Raw genomic sequence first — 22,849 nt, forward strand, 5'->3', positions numbered from 1 at the left:
TCAATAATTTTAAGTAGTGTAGAATTAGATTTTACATGAGGATGATGACAAGCCCCAAAACAGTGAAAATCAGATATACCAATTTGCTTTGGAAAGCCTCATATACGGTTGAAGGGATGTCAGTAAATAAAACACCAAAAATAAGCTCAGCAATAGAAGGAAGAGCGTGAGCTAAAAGTCACCAATATTGACTCTGTGATTGATACAAGGCTTTTGGGACCCTCTCCCACAAAGTTTATATTGATGCAAGGCAAAAACTGCCTTTCCTAGTGATCAAGATGTTAAACTTCTTCAAATCATATTTTAGAATTCTCTCAGGAGAATTGTACAGCTCCCTTCATGACCTCAAGATATCTCAAAGCACTTTGCAGCCAAAAGAAGACTTTCTCCTGAACTCTAATCACAGCACAATTCAAGGGTCCAGACCCGAAATGTCAGCTTTCCTGCTCCTCTGATGCTGCCTGGCTTGCTGTGTTCATCCATCTCTACACCTTGTTATCACAACTGTAAACGTAGCAACTTTAAGTGATATTAACTGGGGGCTAAATATTGGCCAAAATGCCAGGGAGAACAATCTCATCCTTTGTCAACAGTGCCATTGGATGTTTTATAACCCTCAAGATGAAAGGGCATCAAGTTTACCTTCTTATCTGAAAGACAGCACCCAATATCATAGCAAATACTCTGTACTGGCCATCCAAAAACACGGCACTCAGATGGTACTGAGACCCAAACCCCAAGCCTCTACCTCAGAGGAGAGGGTGCTAATACAAATGAGCCAAACCTATCTGACAGACAGGTAGACGCTTCACCTGAAAGATCTAAATAGCATTACTAATTGTGTCTATTTCCTGTGCACTCAAGTCAAAGGAACTACATTGTTTATTGGCTCATCTTGTGTATTACCTCAAGGGCATCTTACAGCAAACTATTCATGCAATAAATCAACTAATAGTGAAAAAGGTTAAAAAGGACTCGTGTGAAAATTCACATTTCTACATTTGCAATCAATGCAGCTCAAACAAGAGTAAATTTGAACCAAGGCATGAGCCTTCCAAAGTATAAGAAAGACCCAAGTGAAATATCAAAATGATTCTGTAACCTTGGTAGTCTTTGGGGATGGGGAGCAACCAGAAAAAGGTTCTAGATAGTCTCTGCTTGACAGTTCACTCTTGCTCAGATAAAGGATTCTAAAACAGAAACTTTCCTGAAAACGCATACACGCACACTGAGCAAAGGCAAGTTGTAACTCAAATCTGACTGACTGACTCTTTCTTCTCCTCCAAAGCCACTACACAGTAGAATTGGTGGAAGCGACCCACTATAGCCTCAATCACTCACCACCGAAGCAGGAGGCTTGTCAAGAAAGAGACGGACAGTCACTTTAAGCTGCTGTAATCAGTAAGTGCTCATTCAAAAGTCAGAAGAACTAAGTGCTCAAGATAGGATACAGGGATGGAGAAGATTGCAACGACATGGTGTAACAAAGCCATGGATGAGCTTTAACTAACACATAGGGGATCTGGAACTCGAATAGATCAGATCAGTGAAAAAGAAAAACAGCCTTAACACGCAACAGAAAACATGCAGAATTTTGGACAAATTGAAGCTGAGAGAGGGGAAGAATGGAAAATAGCAAGAACATCAGAATCATCCAAAATGTGTAGATGACAAACACAATTAGAGTGTCAGCAGCAGAGGGGTGAAGATACATACTGTGATGCAAATTCCCACTTGCCTGTCTGCAGCGTATTTAGTGTTCAAAGAGGATATCCTGTCTTTGTTTGAGGCTCTGGTCTGTAAACCTGTTTTCAGCATGTTAGTTTAACTACTTAAATTCTGGTTTAGCACCAGATTAGTAGTTTTTCCCCCAGTGACTGCTAGATGTAAAATTCACTTTGGTGGCTAAAAATTGCCAATTTATCACTGGCTGGTTACTAAACCATCTTATTTCTTAAGATGCTGATTGACCTGCTATGTACTTCCAGCATTTCATAGCAACATTAGAAATTGAAGGAGAGATAGGCCATTCTGCCCTCCATCCTGCATGGCTGATCTGATTATAGGCTTAATTCCATTTCCCTGCCTGCCGCCACAGCACCCCGAACTCAGCGGTCAATCAAAATCAATTGTGTTGTTTTATATCTGGTCTCATGCACTTGCAATTTCTGCTTTTCAGGTAGAGTATTTCCAAGTAAATTTCATTTGTCATTAAATGCAGTCTGTTTGACTGTCCCCAGGAGTAGCCTACTAACAAGACTTTTGTAAATTGTAACAATTTTGCTTTCTTATAGTGGTAAGAACTATTTTGCATCAGTGAGGCAGATGTTTGACATCTGAATTTATTAACACTAGGGTCAGCTCAAAACATCCAAAATTATTATGACAAACTTTCACTCTCACTTTAGCATAAAAGGATCTAAATTTGAATGAGTTTTAGCCCAAACTAAGCTGCTGGTCAAAGACTTTCACGGCTTCCAAAGAGCCATCCATCCTTTTGCTGGTGTCTCAGGGTTGTAAGGTTATTTTCCTTCATATTTGCTCCCTAGTTATGATGCTGCATTAACATTTGAGGTGTCACACAACAGTCCTTAGGAGATATTAGCCAGTTTAAGTGCAAATATTTCCCTGATCATTCAATCACTAAGTTTATTCAGTAGAGATCCCAATCTTACAGAGAAGGAAGATCCTAGATCTCCACTTTATGCTGCTGATTGACCACCTGGCTGTGATCGATTACATGTGGCCTCAGCACCTTCAATTATGGGTTGGGGATAGAAGGAGGAATCAGTAATATTAAAACCGAGAAGGATGCAAAGCTTAGAGAGATGTCAAACACTAAGATTTTGTTTTTTGGTTAAAGTTGAAACCAATCTTCTCCACAACTGGTGACTGTGCAGTTAACATTAGAAGTCAGATTGCAAGGATATTAGAAGTCAGCATGGAGGAAACTTAGCCAGTGGACAGTGTTCTGGCAGCATTTAGTTTGAATATATAATTGTTGAAGGTGATTACCAGCTCAATACTCAGTTACATTACCACCAGCATGCTTAAAGAGATCAAACAGCTACAAATAAGTGGCAATTCACATTTTATCTTGTTTCCCTTTTTGGAAACTAGAATCCTTTAACTAACAGTGTGAGAAAGCTGAATCACTATCACACATGCAGCTTCCATCCCTTCAGATGGTATGGACTATCACATCCTCAAAAATGTCATGAAGCAGGTGAAGCAAGACACTTCTAAAACTACATAAGCTGACCGCTGCTAGCTTATTTTTATACATGTTCACTTTCAAGTCCATTTGTTTTCCAGAGCAGGTTCAGTCACAAATAACTAACATTTACCGCAAGTGAACAAAATTGCATGAGTTTTAAGAAGTTGTCTTTCCTTCAAATTCTTTGTATATCAAAATGTAGAACCTACCATCCTTGTCCCTTGGTATATTTAAGAGTGGCAAACCAATCCAGCTTTATGAATACTTAAAAAAAAAATTTAGTCTAACATGTAAGAGTGAGCCAACTTTTAAGAGCTAATGACTTAAAAGAACAGACTTTGCTAGTGATATTCATATACTGTACAGTAGATAGCTCTTTAATAAAGTGTTTAAAAATAAACTATTTTTAAAGCTGCTTTGAAGGCCCACAAATTAGGTACAATTGGGGAAACCAGGCATGGTGATTAATGTAATAAAGTGAGGCTGGATGAACACAGCAGGCCAAGCAGCATCTCAGGAGCACAAAAGCTGACGTTTCAGGCCTAGACCCTTCATCAGAGAGGGGGATGGGGAGAGGGTTCTGGAATAAGTTATTCCAGAACCCTCTCTCCAATGAAGGATCTAGGCCCGAAACGTCAGCTTTTGTGCTCCTGAGATGCTGCTTGGCCTGCTGTGTTCATCCAGCCTCACTTTGTTATCTTGGATTCTCCAGCATCTGCAGTTCCCATTATCTATGGTGATTCATGCGATGGGGAGTGTGTGGCCATTTTTATGGGCAGGGCCCGTTTCTAACAATTGACCAGCATTGAAGATTGCAAAAGTGTGATTTGCACTGCTGGCTTGGTTGACTTCAGGTTAAGTGTTTGAAAAAAATTACATTGAATATTTTTGACATCTCTGTAATGGTAATTGGTATTTAGCCACAGCCTACAAAAGGACCGTTGGCTTTTGTTATCATCATATAACATGTAGTAAAAGTCACCATAGTCCCGCAGGTCCATGGGGCTTCTCTCTCAGAGACTGACACCTGTGGAGAGTTTAACCAGAGGGTCTCCAAACCTCAGGCAAGGGGAGGGTTTGAGAAGGTGGGACCTTCATGGTGACTTGGCTGGCATGGGAACTGGACATACATCGTTGGCATCACTGTGCATGACAAGCCAACTGAGCTAAGTGACCCCAATAAAATATGATAATGACTTTTCTCAAAAGGAACCCAATGTGGTTGAAAAGCCTGTACTCAGGAACATGGTTAATATGACCAGGTCCGTTGACAACAGTTGAATTGAATTAGCTTTATTGTCACATATACTCCTCAAATGAGGAGTGAAAAAAGTTTACAGTCACCACATTACAGCACCATTGTAGGTACAAAGGTACCGGAGGTACACATACGCAAATTCTTAGGAAACAACAAGAAAAAAAATTAGAAGAGGAAATAAACAGACGAGCATCATAGGCCATAGAAATAAGTGAGAAAAATAAAGAAGTTAAAAAGTTCAGAACATCAGTCTTTCCGACCCAGTCCATGCTGGTACCAAGCCCCAAGGGACATTTTCACCACATCACTGCCGCCTGTGCTGGAACCAGCAATGTAGGACTCGCCCCACTTTCGGCGCCAATTCTTTGCCTCTGAACCCACACACTCCCCACAACTAAGAGTCCCTGACTTTGCTGGCAGACCAGGGTGCCACCGGGCCACAAGTCCCACTTTGGCTGCAGACGTCACCTTGGCAGCACTACCATCTTGAAAAGTCCGCTGCTGCCAGCACCACTGTTGCCAACTGCTGGACGAGCTTTGCTGCCATGGGCCCCAAATGCCAGGAGAATTACCTCACTGCTGCTGGCCTATTGCCAGGAGAATGTTCTCGCTGCCACTGCTGCTGCATCCAAACACCAGGAGAACATCTTTGCTGAGCTGCTGCCACAGGTCCCGAATGGCAGGAGAACGCACACGCCTCCTATCATCGGGAGAAGCCACATCTGCCACTCTGCATGCGGCCTGCTCTCGCTGCTGACCAATCCGCCACGGAAAGAAAGAAAAAAAAAACAAAAGAAAGGGGAAAATAAAGTGAAAGAAGAGAGCAGAAGAAAAAGTAAAACAAAGAAGGAAAGCAGATGGGAGTGGATAGGCCCCAGGTAAGAGCTCGCATGCAGCCCTGTTACTCTGCCACCATCTTGCACCGGACAGAACAGTAACACCAAAATTCCCAACAAAAAGAAGCCAAATTTTTCCAATACAATTCCTCGTTTGTAACAGCCTACAACTTAAAGCTACAGTAGTTGCAGTCAGCCATCTGCAGTTCCCATTATCTCGGATACAATTTTAACATCACTGCAAGCCTCTTCCAGGGATGCCTAACCTGAAGAAGTTACCCTTCTCCCGCTGGACAAACCTCAGGGGATCTCTCTCCCACTGCAACTCTCTTGTCCATCCCTGCCCCTTTAACCTGTCTGTCTCCTCTCCACCTACCTTCTCCTCTATCCATCTTCAGTCCGCCTTCCCCCTCTCCCTATTTATTTCAGAATCCTCTCCCCATCCCCCTCTCTGATGAAGGGTCTAGGCCTGAAACATCAGCTTGTGTGCTCCTGAGATGCTGCTTGGCTTGCTGTGTTCATCCAGCTCTACACCTTGTTATCTCAGATTCTCCAGCATCTGCAGTTCCCATTATCTCCAATCCACAAAGGGTTTCCAGTTTGGAAACTAGAACGAATCTGGTGGATTAACAAAGGTACGCAAAAGTCTAGAATGAAGATAGTCACTTTAACACAAATTTTGTTTATACTTCACCTAGGAGCAGTTGCACCAGGATGAGCTTGTTAGTGTTCCCAAATTCAATGTTCCTTTTGCTTGACCAGATGCTCAGAAAAATATGTCATTCCTCTTATGAAATTGAGTTATGAATGTTCCTTTTTCCAAACCAGAAGCATAAGAAATCAAATGGTGATGTAGCATGTGACACAGTCATACAAAGCAGATGGTTCCAGGTTTGAGCCCTGATCTTTGCAGTTAGCCAACTCAATCTCAGCGAGGGACATACAAAGATGCTAAATACTTCTGGGGAACAAAATCTCCATTTTTACTAATTATTCATCCAAACCTACCAGAAAGCATGCACACAGTCAAAATTAGTGAGGAGGATGATGGGTTCATCTATGTCTACAGGGGCAAATACCTCGCCAATAACCACTGTCTAGTAGTAGCTAGGTTATTTCCCTCCACCACTTGGAATTTACAATATCTTTTCATTTTTCTCTTACTCTTGAAGTATAAATATGGTGCCATATTTGGTGATGAATGAAAGCTTTTCACTATATTTCTGACTGTAAAATACACATGACAAGAAAATCATTCATTCATTCATTCATTCATACTGCATCAAGTCTACAAAGAAAACAGATTGTCAGGTAACCTTACTCCAGGTCATAAATTACACTTTCATCAGGTTCGAATTATCCCCGCTTCCTACAAGAAACCAAATCTGCTTTAAATCTGTACTACCTTTGGGAATTAGGCAATAAGGGAGTCAGAAAATTGGACTAAAGTCGCAACTGTTGGCAAAGTTCACAGGAAAAACAAATGGTAAACTAGATTTGAGGATATGAAAATTAATCATTTAGTCAAGAGCAGATGAGGCATGATCCTTTTGAAACACGGTAGCTGGCAGAATTTGAGGAGAAATGGCAAATAAATTCTGAGCAAAGCACCATGAAACAAAGCAGTGTTTACTTGCCATTACAAAAAGCAAATTGCCACTACAACTACAATGTCTAATGTTGCAGAGCGATCATGGTAAGGAGTCTTGGGGAATAACTATACAAACCCAAGTAACTCTCATGCGATTGCTAGTAGCTAGTTACACACCAGGGAGATAAGTAGCAGGAGCACATCGTTTGGCTGATCCAATACAGCAGGGTGTAACATGTATAATGTGAGATTAAAAGAAGCTGCAGGAGGTGGGTAAGAAGGGCAGAGATGAAAATTGTATACAAGTCCTAACTTTAATCAAGGAAAAATGATATATGATAGCACAATGCAAAAAAGGAATTGACTGTGTTCTGCAGTTATAAGCAAAAAGTTATCCTACATTGTTAATAAGAACAACGGGATCAAACTGCAACTGTTACAAAACCATCTGATGACCTCTGATACTAATCCACTGTTGTGATTTCATAATCTGCAACTCATGACATAATGCTCACAATAATTTGCAGATTCATCTCATTATACACAGAAAAACGTAAGATCTTGAAGGGTCTTGACATGGTGCAGTAGAGAGGATGTCTCCTCTTCCAGGAAATCAAGAACTAGGGGTCACTTTTTTTAAAAAAAAAACAGGTGTCATCCATTTAAAGTCAGATTAGACTTTTTTCTCTCTCAGGGGTCATGAGTCTTTGGAACACTCTTCCTGAAAAGGTGGTGGAAACAGAGTCCTTGAATATTTTTAAGGCAGAGGTTAATAGATTCTTGTTAAGCAAGGAGACAAAAAAGGTAATCAGGGTTAAGCAGGATTGTGGATTTGAGGCTACAATCAGATCAGCCTCATTGAATGGTACAGCATGCTTGTGGGGCTGGATGGCCTACTCCTGCTTGTGGTTCATATGTTTATAAACAAACATCTTATTGAAGTGTATATTTCCAACAACATCTTTATGGCTGTTTCTACTTGGATGAGTGTGTCATGAGCAGCTGGTGTGAAGCAGAGACAAAGGACAAGCAATATTACAGAGTCAGAAGTGGGCAGTCTTTGTGATGAAGAAGAGGATATGGGCTTGGAAACTCAAAAGGGTTACAGATATCAAGGGATTTGGTTCAACCAATGATTATAGCCAAGAAGAGAGATAATAATCAACGACAACAGGCACAGAGTTTGAGGGGGAGGTGGGGGAAATAATAGTTATGGTCTCTGCAATGTTTTTAGGAGATAATGGTCATTTGAACAAGGGTGTAAGGAATTGATGGGTGTAGAAAAGAATATGCTGGGAAAATGCAGGTGCCTTTGCAACAGTGTAAAGTTTGGGCAGCATTTCAGGTCAAAAACGTTTTTTACTACAATCTTATGCTAGCAAGGAGCTGACACGGTCAGTGGCAGAGGCAATCTGTTTTGGTGATGTCATACGTGGGATTAATAGATAAATATTGGTCAGAATGCCGAGAACTCCTCTGTTCTTCAACCGCTACCTTGGAACCTTTTAACTTGGCAAACTGATTTAATGCCTCAGAGTCAGCACCTCTGATGTTGCAGTAGTATTGCATTGGGGGATTCAGTCTATATTTTTGTGCTCGAGTCTCTGGAATAGGAATTAAACTTTCACCTTTTTAAAGAGTCAGAAGGTTGTATCAACAGAATTACATTGCTTGTACTCACTCAAGTAGAGGATCACTAGGTGGAGATCAGCAGTGGGCATACTAACTGATTTTTCTTCTCACCAAGATGGGAGGGGTGGAAATGTCACTGCTAGTGGTCCATCCTTGAATCTTTTATGGTTGTGCACAATTACTCATTTCTTAATACTCAAAAGAATACATATTGTTATAAGCTTACCACATGATGTTAGTCAACTTTGAACACTTAAAAGCAACAGATTATCTCAGTAATTCTACAAAACATAGAAGCTACTTTGTGCAGTAACTCAGCAAGTGCTTTTCTCAGCAATAATACATTGATGACCAAGTTTGATATTGACAGCGTTAAATGTTCATCCACAAGGTTAAAGGTTCACTTTATGGCTCCACGTCAGAAACACTTGGCAAATATGCCGAAAACGTTGTACCTCATGCCTCGAGAAGTAGATTATCACATTTGATCTCCTTCAAAGCTCATTCCCTCCATCCCACCCAAACCAACACCACCACCCCCAAACCCAGAGACTGATTCTGGTGCTCCCATTGTGCTTATACTTAAGAGGGAAATCAGGCAGGCAAAAAGGGGTTATTAGATCGCTTTGGCAAATAGGGTTAAAGAGAATCCAAAGAGATTCTATAAATAAGTTAAGGACAAAAGAGTAACTAGCGAGAGAGAATAGGACCCCTTAAAGATCAGCAAGGCGACTGCAGGAGATCAGCGAGATCCTAAACAAATGTTTTGCACCCATGTTTATTGTGGAGAAGGATATGGAAGATAGAGAACATGAGGAAATAAATAGTAACATCTTAAAAAAAATGTCCATATTACAAACAAAGGTGGTGCTGGATATCTTAAAACGCATAAAAAGTGGATAAATCCCTGGGACCTGATCAAGTGTACCCAGAACTCTGAGAAACTAAGGAAGTGATTGTTGGGCCCTTTGCTGAGATATTTGCATCATTGACAGCCATGGGAGAGAGAGGCCAGAAGACTGGAGGTTAGCTAATATGGTTCCACTATTTAGGAAAGGTGGTAAGGAAAAGCCAGGGAACTACAGACCGGTGAGCTTGACATTGGAGGGAATCCTGAGGGACAGGATTTACATGTATTTGGAAAGGCAAGGACTGATTAGGGATAGTCAACATGGCTTTGAGAGTGGGAAATCATCTCTCACTAATTTAAATTGAAGTTTTTGAAAAAGTAACAAAGAGGGTTGATGAGGGCAGAGCAGTGGACATGATCTATCTGGACTTCAGTAAGGCGTTTGACAAGGTTCCTCAGGTTAGATCATACGGAACACAAGGAGAACTAGCAATTTGGATGCAGAACTGGCTCAAAGATAGAAGACAGAGGGTAAGGTGGAGGGCTGCTTTTCGGACTGGAGACCTGTGACCATCAGTGGGCCACATAGATTGATGCTGGGTCCACTGCTTTTTGTCACTTATATAAATGATTTGGACGTGAACAGTGGAGGTATGGATAGTAAGTTTGTAGGTGACACCAAAATTGGAGGTGTAGTAAACAGAGAAGAAAGTTATCTCCAGAGTACAATGGGATCTTGATCAAATGGGCCAATAGGCTGAGTGGCAGATGGAGTTTAATTTAGATAAATATGAGGTGCTGCATTATGTCCTTCCTATAATGCAGGAACCAGAACTATACACAACTCCAGCTGTGGTCTAAAAGTACAAACAAAAAAAAAGTATATAGTTCCAGCATTATAGCCCCACTTCTGTATTCAATATCATTCCCAGCAAAGGAACACATCCCATATGCCTTCTTTACCAACTAATCCACTTTTCCTGCCATCTTCAGGAACCTGTGGTCATGCACCCAAGGTGCTTCCTCCACCTTTCTCAAAACCCTCTTGTTTGTTGTGCATTCTTTTGCTTTGTTTACCCTCCCTCAAATTTATAACTTCATACTTCTTCAGATTGAATTCCATTTGCAAAATTTCCATTTGTCAGCTTTTCTGCCGATTCAACCAAACTGTCAATATTGACTTGCAGCTATCCTCTTCTTTACTACCAACTACCTGGTCAACACTTTGTCTGCAAATTGCCCAAACATGCCTCCCACCTTTTAAGTTTAAAACATTAACATATACAACAAACAGCAAGAAACCAAACATTTAACTCTGTGGAACACCACTAAACAAAAACTAGTTAATCTTTACCCTTTGGTTCCTGTCACAGAGCAAATTTTGGACCCAGTTCACCACATTTCTGTGTCCAATGGGCTTTCATTTTCCTGACATTTCTCAATGATGACAGTCTCCTTATACAGGTAGCATACTCTCATTCCTTGAGAAAAAGAATTGTATAATGGTTACAGTCCAGAAAGGAGGCTACTCAGTCCTTCGTGTTCAGGCCAGCTCTCTGCAACAGCTACTTGCCCCATACCACACATTTTTTTCCTCCTTTTTAAAGATAATTATCCAATATCCTTTTGAAAACCATGATTGACTTAGCCTCTACCACACTCTCAGGCAGTGCATTCTAGATTGCAATCACCAACTGTATAGAAAAGATTTTTCCTCATGCCACCTTGTTCATTTGCCATTCATCTTAAAATGACCATCTTCTGATCCTTCATCCTCCTACCAAAGGTAGGAGTCTCAGTTTTATCTTGACACCATGATTTTGAGTACCTATATTAAAATTTCCACTCCAACATTTTCTTCCATAAAAGAGAACTGCCTTAGTTTCTCTAATGTACCCAGATCACCAAAATCTCTCATCTCTGCAATCTATCATTCTCATGAGTCTTTCTGGTGCCTTTCTAGTAACTTCACATCTTTCTAAACTGAGGCCTAAAATTGGACACAATATAGTTGATGCCAAACCAGTGTTTTGTAAAAAGCTTCACTGAAACCTCCTTGTATTTGTACTCTCAGCCTCTATTTATAAAGCCAAGAATCCCACATGACTTATTAACCAAACTGTCTTGCTATTTTACAGGGAGGTTTTTTTTAAATGTATGCAGCTCAGTCCAAGGGGTCTCCAGCATGAAGTGGTAGCATTATATGGCACACTAAAGTAACCTTCTAGATCTTTCCTAATCAAATTCTATAATGCTGCCTCACCTCATTCTTCCTCCCAAAATTATTTAATTTTAAATTTAAAATCTTACATGAAATTTTATTTGGAAAGACATATAGTTCTCATATTTACACAGATTGTCAACTATCTCTTTTATATCTGTTTTCAGTCAAAAGGGTTTGCCAGATGCTGAATTCAACTGGGCGTAATGCTTCTTTAACTTAATTCAGAGTTAAAAGGAAAGCCAAAAGTATTCGCTACCAGAAGTCCAAAACAAACTTACAATACACTCACGAACTCTGTTGTGGAAGAGCTTTGCTCTAATCATAACTTCGTCTTCCATCGCGACCCTTCATGACTGAGGACACACACTGCCTGCTACCTCGATCTCTGAAGCTGTAGCTCTCTCGACAGCTCAAGCTCCACACAGCTGCAAACTTCCAAGCCACCTCATGCTGCACAATCATCATAGAACACGACCCCGGATTGGATACAAAACTCTAAGCACAAACATGGTCCCCAGCACACCATTGGCGGAGAGCGCTGCTCTAATGTAACGCGGCAAATAATTGACTAAAATGCATACCAAGCTCTTCGCGACTGGCTGCAGCGCTAAACAGATCGGTGCGAGTGCTGAGAATATAGCCAATAGTAAGAGCGAATAGAAAGGGTTTGCACACTTGATTGGGCATAGTTTTGTCCAACAGAGAAGTAGCTGAATGACAAGGCGAGAAGCTCCACTGAAGCCTGTAACTGGTTGAATATCTTCCATTTAAATCATGCATCAGTATCTGGAAATGTGGCTGAAAGATAGTCCCCCCCGCCATCTCTAATACAGAGTTGTGAAACATGTAACCTATAGGCCGAGGAAAACCCCCTGTTTGTAGAGCAAACCGTGTACCAAGGCAGTTAGTATGCAAGGTATGAGCTTTACACACAAGAAATGGAAACTGTCTTGCTTAATATAAAAGCGTAGCCTTTAGTAAGTACAACATTCAGAGATGATACTTTTATTGGCAGAAGCAAGTCTGACTAAAAGGAAACATGAAATTGTTATCTAGAAACGTTATTTTTTAAACAAAGTGTATGCTTTCAATTAATCCCTACTGTTAATTTCTGTAACACTCAGTCCTTGTTATCCGTGTACTCGCAAGGTCAGCCCCACGCCCCATTTTGTTTTTCCCCCATTGACTCGTCGGTTGCGTTGACGGTCTATAAGAGTTACATCGCAGCGGTATCCGCTTGATGGCTGAGCCCTTATCCCCCGCGAATAACGAGGAATTCGTAAATATCTGAAATGCAGACAGACAGTAAAGCTGTCATTCGCGAAATATTACGAATGCCGCCAGTCCCCTCCAGATTTCGCATTTTTGTTGCGCCGAGTGCCGAGAAAAGCTAACGGTTATTTGAATGAATTAATGATAAAGGAGGGAAATTTAAATTGACGAATCATCAGCTGCATGCATGTAAATCAGCACGAACATATCGCCGCCTGGAGGCAAACACGGAGATTTAGTTTTTCCTGGATTCCAAGACCATTTGTTCCAGTCTCCCAAAATCTCCAATGTATTATTTGTGGCAGAAACAGAATATGATAGAAACACCCCGCAGATCAGTGGAGAAAAGCACGTTAACGTTTCAGGCACGTTATCCTCCAGATTTCCAGTATTTTATTTTGTTATTGCCTATGGTGTGAATTACTGTCTGGAACAATTTGTTTAATCAAGGTGTCTCAATCCATCGTAAATAAATTCCTTATTTACAGTAAAGACACTTCCGATGTTATGGAAATACTGCAATTGGATGCTGTTTTTCACATAAATTTGTCCTTTCTACGAGTAGAAAGTTGTTGTTCATTATTCCAATGCCTGGAAAATGGTGGAGGCAGGGTCAATGCAGGCCTTTGAGAGGGTACTGGATAGATATTTAGAAATGGAGTGCATGGATAGGGGGAAAAGACAGGAGTCTGACACTATGTAATGGGACCAGTCCAGAAGGAGCTACCTACCTATCTCTGAGCCAAGAGGCCCAGCCCAAGTCCTACCTGTGCCAGAGGTGTGTAACAACATCTCTGAACGGTCATGAGAAAATATCTAGAACTGAAGAAGGTATGATGGACTAAGCCTTCTGTAAAGCCTTTGACAAGGTTCTAGATTAATTCGTAAAGTCAGATCACATGGAATTCAGAGTGAGCTTGCTAATTGGATACAAAATTAACTTTATGACAAGCGACAGAGGATGGTGGTAGTGTTGTTTTCAGACTAGAGGCCTGTGACCAGTGATGTTCCACAGGGATAGGTGCTGGGTCCACTTTTATTTAACACATATAAATGATCTGGATGAAAATATAGGTGGCTAGTTAATAAGTTTGCAGATGACCCCAAAATTGGTGGTATGGTGGACAGTGAAGAAGGCTGTCTAAGATTACAAAGAGATCTTGATTAATTCGGTCAGCGGACTGAAGAGTAGCAAATGGAGTTTAATTTGGATAAAATGAGGTGTTGCATTTGGTAGTACCAACAAGGATAGGACTTATGCAATTAATGGTAGGGCCCTGGGTTGTGTTTGTAGAACAGAGACACCTAGGGGTTCAGGTACATAATTCTTTGAAATTTGCACCGCAGACAGGACGGCTAAGAAGGTGTTCGGCACATGTTCTTTCATTGCCCAGTTCTTTTAGTATAGGAGTTAGGGTTGTACAGGACAATAGTGAGGCATCTTCTGGAGTACTGTGTGCAGTTCTGGTTGCCCTGTTACAGGAAGGATATTAAACTGAAGAGGGTTCAGAAAAGATTTGCCAGTATGTTACCAGGAATTTTGAGATATAAAAATAAATAGGAAAAGCTGGGACCTTTTTCACTGAAGTGTAAGTTGAGGGGTGACCTCAATGAGGTCTGTAAAATCATGAGGGGCATAGGTAAGGTGAATGGCAAGAGTCTTTTCCCAAGTTTGGAGGAGTTCAAAGCCAAAGGCATTTTTTTTTAAGATGAGAGGAGAAAGATTTAAAAAGAACATGGGTGGGGGGGGGTGGGGCAATTTTTTTACACTATGGTTCATATGTGGAATGGACTGCCAGAGAAAGTGGTGGATACAGGTACAGTTACAGTCTTTAAAAGACATTTGGATAAATACATGAATAGAGAATATTTTGAGGGAAATGAGCCAAGTGCAGGCAGGTGGGACTAGTTTAGTTTGAGAGTATGGTTGACATGGATTGGTTGGACTAAACGGTCTGTTTCTGTGCTGTTTGACTCTATGGCTGAATGGTCTCTTTCTACACTGTAATGATGCTGTGATTAATCTGTGAATGAAATTATTGTTGTACTGAAAATTATCTCCAAATCCTCCACCTTGTTCGAAGCTAACTGTTTTACAATTGTCTTCAGAAATCTTTAACTACAAGTTGCATTTATACATGACATTTAAGGTCGTAAATGGCCCACAAGAGCAGTATCAGACAATTTGTGGTTTGGACATTTTAGTGCAGGTGACCAAAAGTTTAATGGAAGACATAGGTTTGAAGCAGTGTCTGAGAGATGTAGAGAGTTCAGAGGAGAGATTTTCTGAGCTTTGGGCCTTGGGAGTTGAAGGCAAAAAGGGAAGCATAAATCAATTTGTTTTCTTGAGTTTTCTACCCAAAGGCAGGTCCTTGGCAATTATTCATCTACCACAGCTAAGCACTTGGATTTTTTTAAAACTACAGGTAGGGTGATAAAGCAGACCCCCAATACTATCTCTGCTAGAATGCAGATTGAACTCCTTGCTGTTAACAAAAATCTGATCAACTAGCTGTCCAGCCATTTTTGAGATAAAACATTAAACCATGCACTGTCTGCCCTTTCAGTTGGATGTAATGACAATATCCAAATACTTGCAGCAAGATCTCTCCAGTACCCTGCAAAAAAAAATTACAAAAGTAGATTAACAAATCTTGATCACATTGCTGTTTGTGGGTGCTTTCCGTGCACAAATTGGCTGTTGTGTTACAACAGTGACGATACCTCAAAAGTGCTCATTTTCAATCAAGTGTTTTGGCAGATTTTCAAAACGGTGAAAAATGCCACAGAAATTCAAGTATGTTTTCTTTCTGAAACGATAGAACAAATTTATTTCATTTTCTGCTACAAAAGCTGGTAATGTCCTGAAATAACTTTATTCTTGTCCCTTTCATTCTGTCTCTTTCATAGTTAGAAAGTGCAGCAACTCCTCAATTTCAGGCATTTGCTACAGAGGCTGGTGTGGCCTAGTGTTAGCTTATTTGCTGCAGTCAAATCATGAATGAGTGCCTGGGCACGTGGTAGACATATGGACAATTGATTACATCTAATCTAGACACAGTGTCAACAGATTATTTTTGCCCATGATAATTGGTGAAGGACATCAGACAAGGTGAATTCTGGTCTCTTTTCACCATGAAAATCAGAAAGACTCATGTGCTCCCTCAACTCATAGAGCATCTCATTACACTTTTTTTGTATGTGTCAATGGTAAGGACTATTGTCAGGATCCATTCACCAACAATAATTTGAGATGGCCCCAGACACCATACCTGACCCTCAGATTCTAATTTCTGGTCTCAGGGTGCTGACATGTTGCAGCTATCCATTAAAAGAGGGGAAATTAAATTTGTGAGCTAATAGCAATTCATGCCAAATTCTAAATAATAATATCTGAACAAGTGTATTTTGACTTTGAATTAAAATATTTTGTGCAGCCTAAGAACATAACCCTAGACTATTTCAACTTGCGTTATTGGTAATGATTTAATTCTGCACCTCACCCCTGATGCTTCTGGAGAAATTGCAAATGGATGCAGATACTATGGTGAAGGGAATGTTTTGTTTCTTTAATTTGATCTCATGATATGGATGACACTGGTTAGACAGCATTTACTGTCCATCCCTAATCACTCTGAGAACTGGGGATGGACCCACCCCCCAATCAAGCTGTTTCAATCTACATTAGAGGTGACTGCAGATGATAAAAGCATCTGGTGTTGTAGGTGATATATCAGCAGGGATAGAGGATTGGTAAATGGAGAGTTGGAATAATTTAGTCATTTTCAGGTGGGCAAATTGTTAAAAGCAGGATATTATTTGAATTGAGGGATATTGCAGAATTTTGCAATACAGCATGTCCTGGGTGCCTTTGTATGCAAACCAAATGAAGGCACCAAGCAGGTACAAGCAAGTTGTGAGTTAGACAAATGGAACGTTGACCTGTTTTTGAGTGGAATATACAAGTAGGAAAGTCTCGCTACAACCGGACAGGAAATTGGTGAGATAACACCTGGGGTACTGTGTGCACTTTGGCCTTGTTATTTAAAGAGGAGACCATGGTATTGTCACTGATCTCAAAATCCAGAACCACAGGTTTATGTTCTGGGAACATGGGGCTGAATCCCACCGTTGCAGATGGTGAAATTTGAATTTGAATTCTGGTTGTGGGGGGAGGGGTGTGGGACGGGATAAGATAGCCTAATGGCCACCGCGTAACCATGATCAATTAAAGAAGTTACCCTCCTCCCTCCGGACAAACCTCAGGGGATCTCTATCCATCTTCAATCCGCCTCCCCCTCTCTCCCTATTTATTTCAGAACCGTCTCCCCAACCCCCCTTTCTGATGAAGGGTCTAGGCCCGAAACGTCAGCTTTTGTGCTCCTAAGATGCTGCTTGGCCTGCTGTGTTCAGGCAGCTCCACACTTTGTAATGTCGGATTCTCCAGCATCTGCAGTTCCCACTATCTCTGATCATCTATTATAAAAACCATCCTGGTTCACTAATGCCCTTTAGGGAAGGAAACTGCCATCCTTGCCTGGTCTGACCTACATATGAGTCCAAACCTGCAGCAATGTGGTTGACGCTTAACTGCCCTCTGGGCAATTAGGGATGGACGATAAATTCTGGTCCAGCAGCGATACTCACATCCTGTGCACACATTTTTAAAATCTGAAATACAATACGTGCATTGGCAGCTGTCAAAGAAGGTTCACTAAACTGATTCTGGGGATGACTGAGTTGCCTTACAAGGAAAGGTTCAGCAGGTTTTGCATATGCTCATTAAAGTTTAGAAGAATGAGAAGTGATCTCATTGAAACATTATCAGATTGCAAAGCGCTTGAAACGCTAGATGCTGCGAGATGTTTCCCTCATGAGGGAACCTAGAACTAGGGGGCAGAGTTCAAATGTATGGAGTGGTAATTGACCAAATTGTAATTTTTGTGGCCAGGGCATGCCAGAGCAATTTACCACATAGACAGGTAGATGGCAGTGTTGTAACTATAGTGGAACCACTTGCTGGGATGAAGGAACCTGAGGAGTAGGATGGAAAGATAATAAAATGTGAGGCTGGATGAACACAGCAGGCCAAGCAGCATCTCAGCAGCACAAAAGCTGACGGTTCGGGCCTAGACCCTTCATCAGAGAGGGGGATGGGGAGAGGGAGCTGGAATAAATAGGGAGAGAGGGGGAGGCGGACCGAAGATGGAGAGTAAAGAAGATAGGTGGAGAGAGTATAGGTGGGGAGGTAGGGAGGGGATAGGTCAGTCCAGGGAAGACGGACAGGTCAAGGAGGTGGGATGAGGTTAGTAGGTAGATGGGGGTGCGGCTTGGGTTGGGAGGAAGGGATGGGTGAGAGGAAGAACAGGTTAGGGAGGCAGAGACAGGTTGGACTGGTTTTGGGATGCAGTGGGTGGGGGGGAAGAGCTGGGCTGGTTGTGTGGTGCAGTGGGGGGAGGGGACGAACTGGGCTGGTTAAGGGATGTAGTTGGGGAAGGAGAGATTTTGAAGCTGGTGAAGTCCACATTGATACCATTAGGCTGCAGGGTTCCCAGGCAGAATATGAGTTGCTGTTCCTGCAACCTTCGGGTGGCATCATTGTGGCACTGCAGGAGGCCCATGATGGACATGTCATCTAAAGAATGGGAGGGGGAGTGGAAATGGTTTGCGACTGGGAGGTGCAGTTGTTTGTTGCGAACTGAGCGGAGGTGTTCTGCAAAGCGGTCTCCAAGCCTCCGCTTGGTTTCCCCAATGTAGAGGAAGCCACACCAGGTACAGTGGATGCAGTATACCACATTGGCAGATGTGCAGGTGAACCTCTGCTTAATGTGGAATGTCATCTTGGGGTCTGGGGTAGGGGTGAGGGAGGAGGTGTGGGGGCAAGTGTAGCATTTCCTGCGGTTGCAGGGGAAGGTGCCGGGCGTGGTGGGGTTGGAGGGCAGTGTGGAGCGAACAAGGGAGTCACGGAGAGAGTGGTCTCTCCGGAAAGCAGACAGGGGTGGGGATGGAAAAATGTCTTGGGTGGTGGGGTCGGATTGTAAATGGCGGAAGTGTCGGAGGATGATGCGTTGTATCCGGAGGTTGGTAGGGTGGTGTGTGAGAACGAGGGGGATCCTGTTGGGGCGGTTGTGGCGGGGGCGGGGTGTGAGGGATGTGTTGCGGGAAATACGGGAGACGCGGTCAAGGGCATTCTCGATCACTGTGGGGGGAAAGTTGCGGTCCTTGAAGGACTTGGACATCTGGGACGTGCGGGAGTGGAATGTCTTATCGTGGGAGCAGATGCGGCGGAGGCGGAGGAATTGGGAATAGGGGATGGAATTTTTGCAGGAGGGTGGGTGGGAGGAGGTGTATTCTAGGTAGCTGTGGGAGTCGGTGGGCTTGAAATGGACATCAGTTACAAGCTGGTTGCCTGAGATGGAGACTGAGAGGTCCAGGAAGGTGAGGGATGTGCTGGAGATGGCCCAGGTGAACTGAAGGTTGGGGTGGAAGGTGTAGGTGAAGTGGATGAACTGTTTGAGCTCCTCTGGGGAGCAAGAGGCGGCGCCAATACAGTCATCAAGGTACCGGAGGAAGAGGTGGGGTTTGGGGCCTGTGTAGGTGCAACAAACTACTGCACCTCCCAGTCGCAAACCATTTCCACTCCCCCTCCCATTCTCTAGATGACATGTTCATCATGGGCCTCCTGCAGTGCCACAATGATGCCACCCGAAGGTTGCAGAAATAGCAACTCATATTCCGCCTGGGAACCCTGCAGCCTAATGGTATCAATGTGGACTTCACCAGTTTCAAAATCTCCCCTTCCCCTACTGCATCCCTTAACCAGCCCAGTTCGTCCCCTCCCCCCACTGCACCACACAACCAGCCCAGCTCTTCCCCCCCACCCACTGCATCCCAAAACCAGTCCAACCTGTCTCTGCCTCCCTAACCTGTTCTTCCTCTCACCCATCCCTTCCTCCCACCCCAAGCCGCACCCCCATCTACCTACTAACCTCATCCCACCTCCTTGACCTGTCCGTCTTCCCTGGACTGACCTATCCCCTCCCTACCTCCCCACCTATACTCTCTCCACCTATCTTCTTTACTCTCCATCTTCAGTCCGCCTCCCCCTCTCTCCCTATTTATTCCAGTTCCCTCTCCCCATCCCCCTCTCTGATGAAGGGTCTAGGCCCGAAACGTCAGCTTTTGTGCTCCTGAGATGCTGCTTGGCCTGCTGTGTTCATCCAGCCTCACATTTTATTATCTTGGAATTCTCCAGCATCTGCAGTTCCCATTATCTCTGAGTAGGATGGAAAACCCAGTTAACACTTCTGGGTAAAGATGGTTGGACATGCTTTGGCTTTGTCTTTTGCATGGGACTCTCCAAACATTGAGGATTTTTGTAGAAATTCCTTCTGCTCTGCTGAGTCGATTGTCTACCACCATTCTACAATTGGATGTGGCAGGATTGCTGAGCTTGAAGGACACTATGACCCCAGAATTACATTCAGTATGATTCACCATCTCAAGACTTCCAATAATTGCAATGGAGAGCGAACTGAAACCTAAAAGTTTACAAAAAAATTAAGTGACGTTTCAATGGATTGAACCACATATTAACGTGTTTAGTTGATGTGCATTAAATTTTCCTTACCTGCTAAGCAAATAGTGTGCAGTGCCAGAATGAATATTTATTTCAAATAATGGGTTGCTTGCTTGCTAATTTCCCTTTTAAGTGCTATGGGAAACTAACTAAGGCTCAGATTTTACAAAAAAGAATTGTTGCTCATTTGGATTCAATCCTCTAATGCTGCTACAATTTTTATAAATCTGTAGTTTGTTACACAAAAACTATCAGCAATCTTTGGACAGGTACATGGATGAGATAGATCTGTAGGGATATGAAGCAAATGCAGGCAAATGGGACACGATTAACTGTGTGAAAATTGGATGGCATGGACCAGCTGGGCTAAAGAACCTGTTTCTATGCTGTCAACCTCTGATTCTCTGCCATGTTAGCAAACATCAAATATGACCGCTAAACATTTCCTCTCTATCTGGGCATAGCAAGGTGAATCTCTCAACCAATTTTGCCCCATCCACTCCAAAAATATCACCCATCTCCCTTTGTGCTAGATGTGACTCCAACCAGCAGAGAGATTTCCCTGCAATGCCATTGACTTAAATCTTGTTAGGGGTTGTTGAAGTCACAAGTTAGCAATTGATGCTGCTCATCACTATCCAGTTACCCCTTGGCCAGTGAGGCATGGATCTAGTTTGGCCGAGATGTCTTGCAGGGTAAAGTTGTCTAGCCATAATGAGCTAAGGCCCATGTGCTATGAACAGCTACAAGAAATACCAAGAGTCACTGGCATCTTTTTTTTAAATTGCATCCTTACAAAGTTACAAAAATCAGGACGAGGGTTAGCACCTAATAGTGCATTAACAATGCTCTGAAATCTCCAACCTTAAAAAGGAAACCCTCTAATATATACATTTGAATATATTTCAAAAGAAATTCAGCAGTCCTGCATTCCCATGGCTAGTTGCACTCAGCACTGTTTCTCAGAACTATGTTGAGCCCGATCCCATATCCATGTTCTCATCAAGTACAGCACTGAGGGTGGAATTGCAAACTTGCATTTTCTGTTAAGTGTTGTGCTATCTGACTTAGTGAAATTCAGCATGGCAACATGAAGACCAATATCAATACATCAAACTGAAGTATATTACATCCAGCGTATGGATCATTAGAACAAAAGGCTCTTGATTTGTCAGGGGATCAAGGATTGCTGGGAAAAGGCAGGAGAATGGGGTTGAGAAACATATCAGGCATGATTGAATGGTGGAGCTGATTTGACAGGAGTAAAATTAGGCCATTCAGCCTATGTCTTATAGTCTAAAACTTACAGCAGCACCATTTCCCTCTTTGCTATCAATTAAGAGGAAGTAGGAATTGTCAAAAGATGCTGAGATTGACATACAAGAAAATTGTTCACTTCCCTTTACAAAACAAGGATCTTATTTTAGATTTTTACTGAGCCTCAACTACCCTCATTTTCCAAAATGCATTGAAAAGTTTGATTCCTGGCTAATGGCATACCCTAGCATCTTAATAGATTTCTGGTTTTCATGTTGTCCTGCAATGTTTGCAAAAGAAAGCTTTCCTGCACATTAGATAGTGTTAAATCAAAGCAGAAGCCCCAAAACATTTTTCCAGTTAATGGCTTGTCAATAGCAACCCAATACTTGGGAAAAGATATCAAAAGGATATGGTTTAAAAAAAATCACATTACACCAGGTCATAGGCCAACAGGTTTATTTGAAGACCAGACACCAGAAGGAGGAGCAAGACTCAGAAAACTTGCATCTTCGAATAAACCTGGTGGACTATAACCTGGTATCATGTGATTTTTGACCTTGTCCATGCCGTGCAACACTGACACCTCCACATCAAAGGATTAGGGAAGACAGCAGAGAAGTCAGATCAACTTCACCTGTATGTGAGGCCAAAGAGCCTCTGTGCTAAGTTTTTATGACACAACAATTGGAACAAACTTTTTGCTGAAGGGTGTTTTCTTACATCTTAATGGATGATTCGACCAGTAGTTCTTCCTTTTAAAGTTTTATCATGTCTTCATTTTGTATTCTAAAGCAATGTACACGATTAAAAATGCACCTGATAGTCCTTTTGTGTGGAACCCCATTAGTAAAACTTAAAAGAATAAGACTGTTGGTCACAGGACAATGGAAGTAGACATTCATTGTTCAGAATGATGAGTGGTTCCCCCATGGTTGTGCATTGGCAGAAAATAATTTAAATTACACAGTTGGTTATTACATGGAAGATAGATGCTCTGACTGACAACTCCTAACCTAATCCAACACTCGAGAGGATCAGTTGTGATCATGTATCTCCATGCAATGATCCCATGTTCACCTCATAACTCTTGATAGTTTCAGCCTCTAGAAAGCTGCTTAGAAACAAAATGG

The 22,849-nt window shown here is 42.2% G+C and overlaps 1 protein-coding gene across 1 annotated transcript in view; it reads right to left on the reverse strand.

Moving 5' to 3' along the window:
* Positions 1 to 12,042, reverse strand: part of lmbr1l (limb development membrane protein 1-like) — a 68,687-nt gene extending 56,645 nt beyond the window's left edge. Inside the window, exon 1 of the mRNA XM_048523519.2 lies at positions 11,887 to 12,042. Within this exon, the coding sequence (XP_048379476.1) occupies positions 11,887 to 11,946 (60 nt within the window). The 5' untranslated portion in view covers positions 11,947 to 12,042. The remainder of the gene's footprint in view (positions 1 to 11,886) is intronic.
* Positions 12,043 to 22,849: the final 10,807 nt, after the last annotated feature.

This window comes from Stegostoma tigrinum, chromosome X, assembly GCF_030684315.1.
Source record: "Stegostoma tigrinum isolate sSteTig4 chromosome X, sSteTig4.hap1, whole genome shotgun sequence".
NCBI lineage: Eukaryota > Metazoa > Chordata > Chondrichthyes > Orectolobiformes > Stegostomatidae > Stegostoma > Stegostoma tigrinum.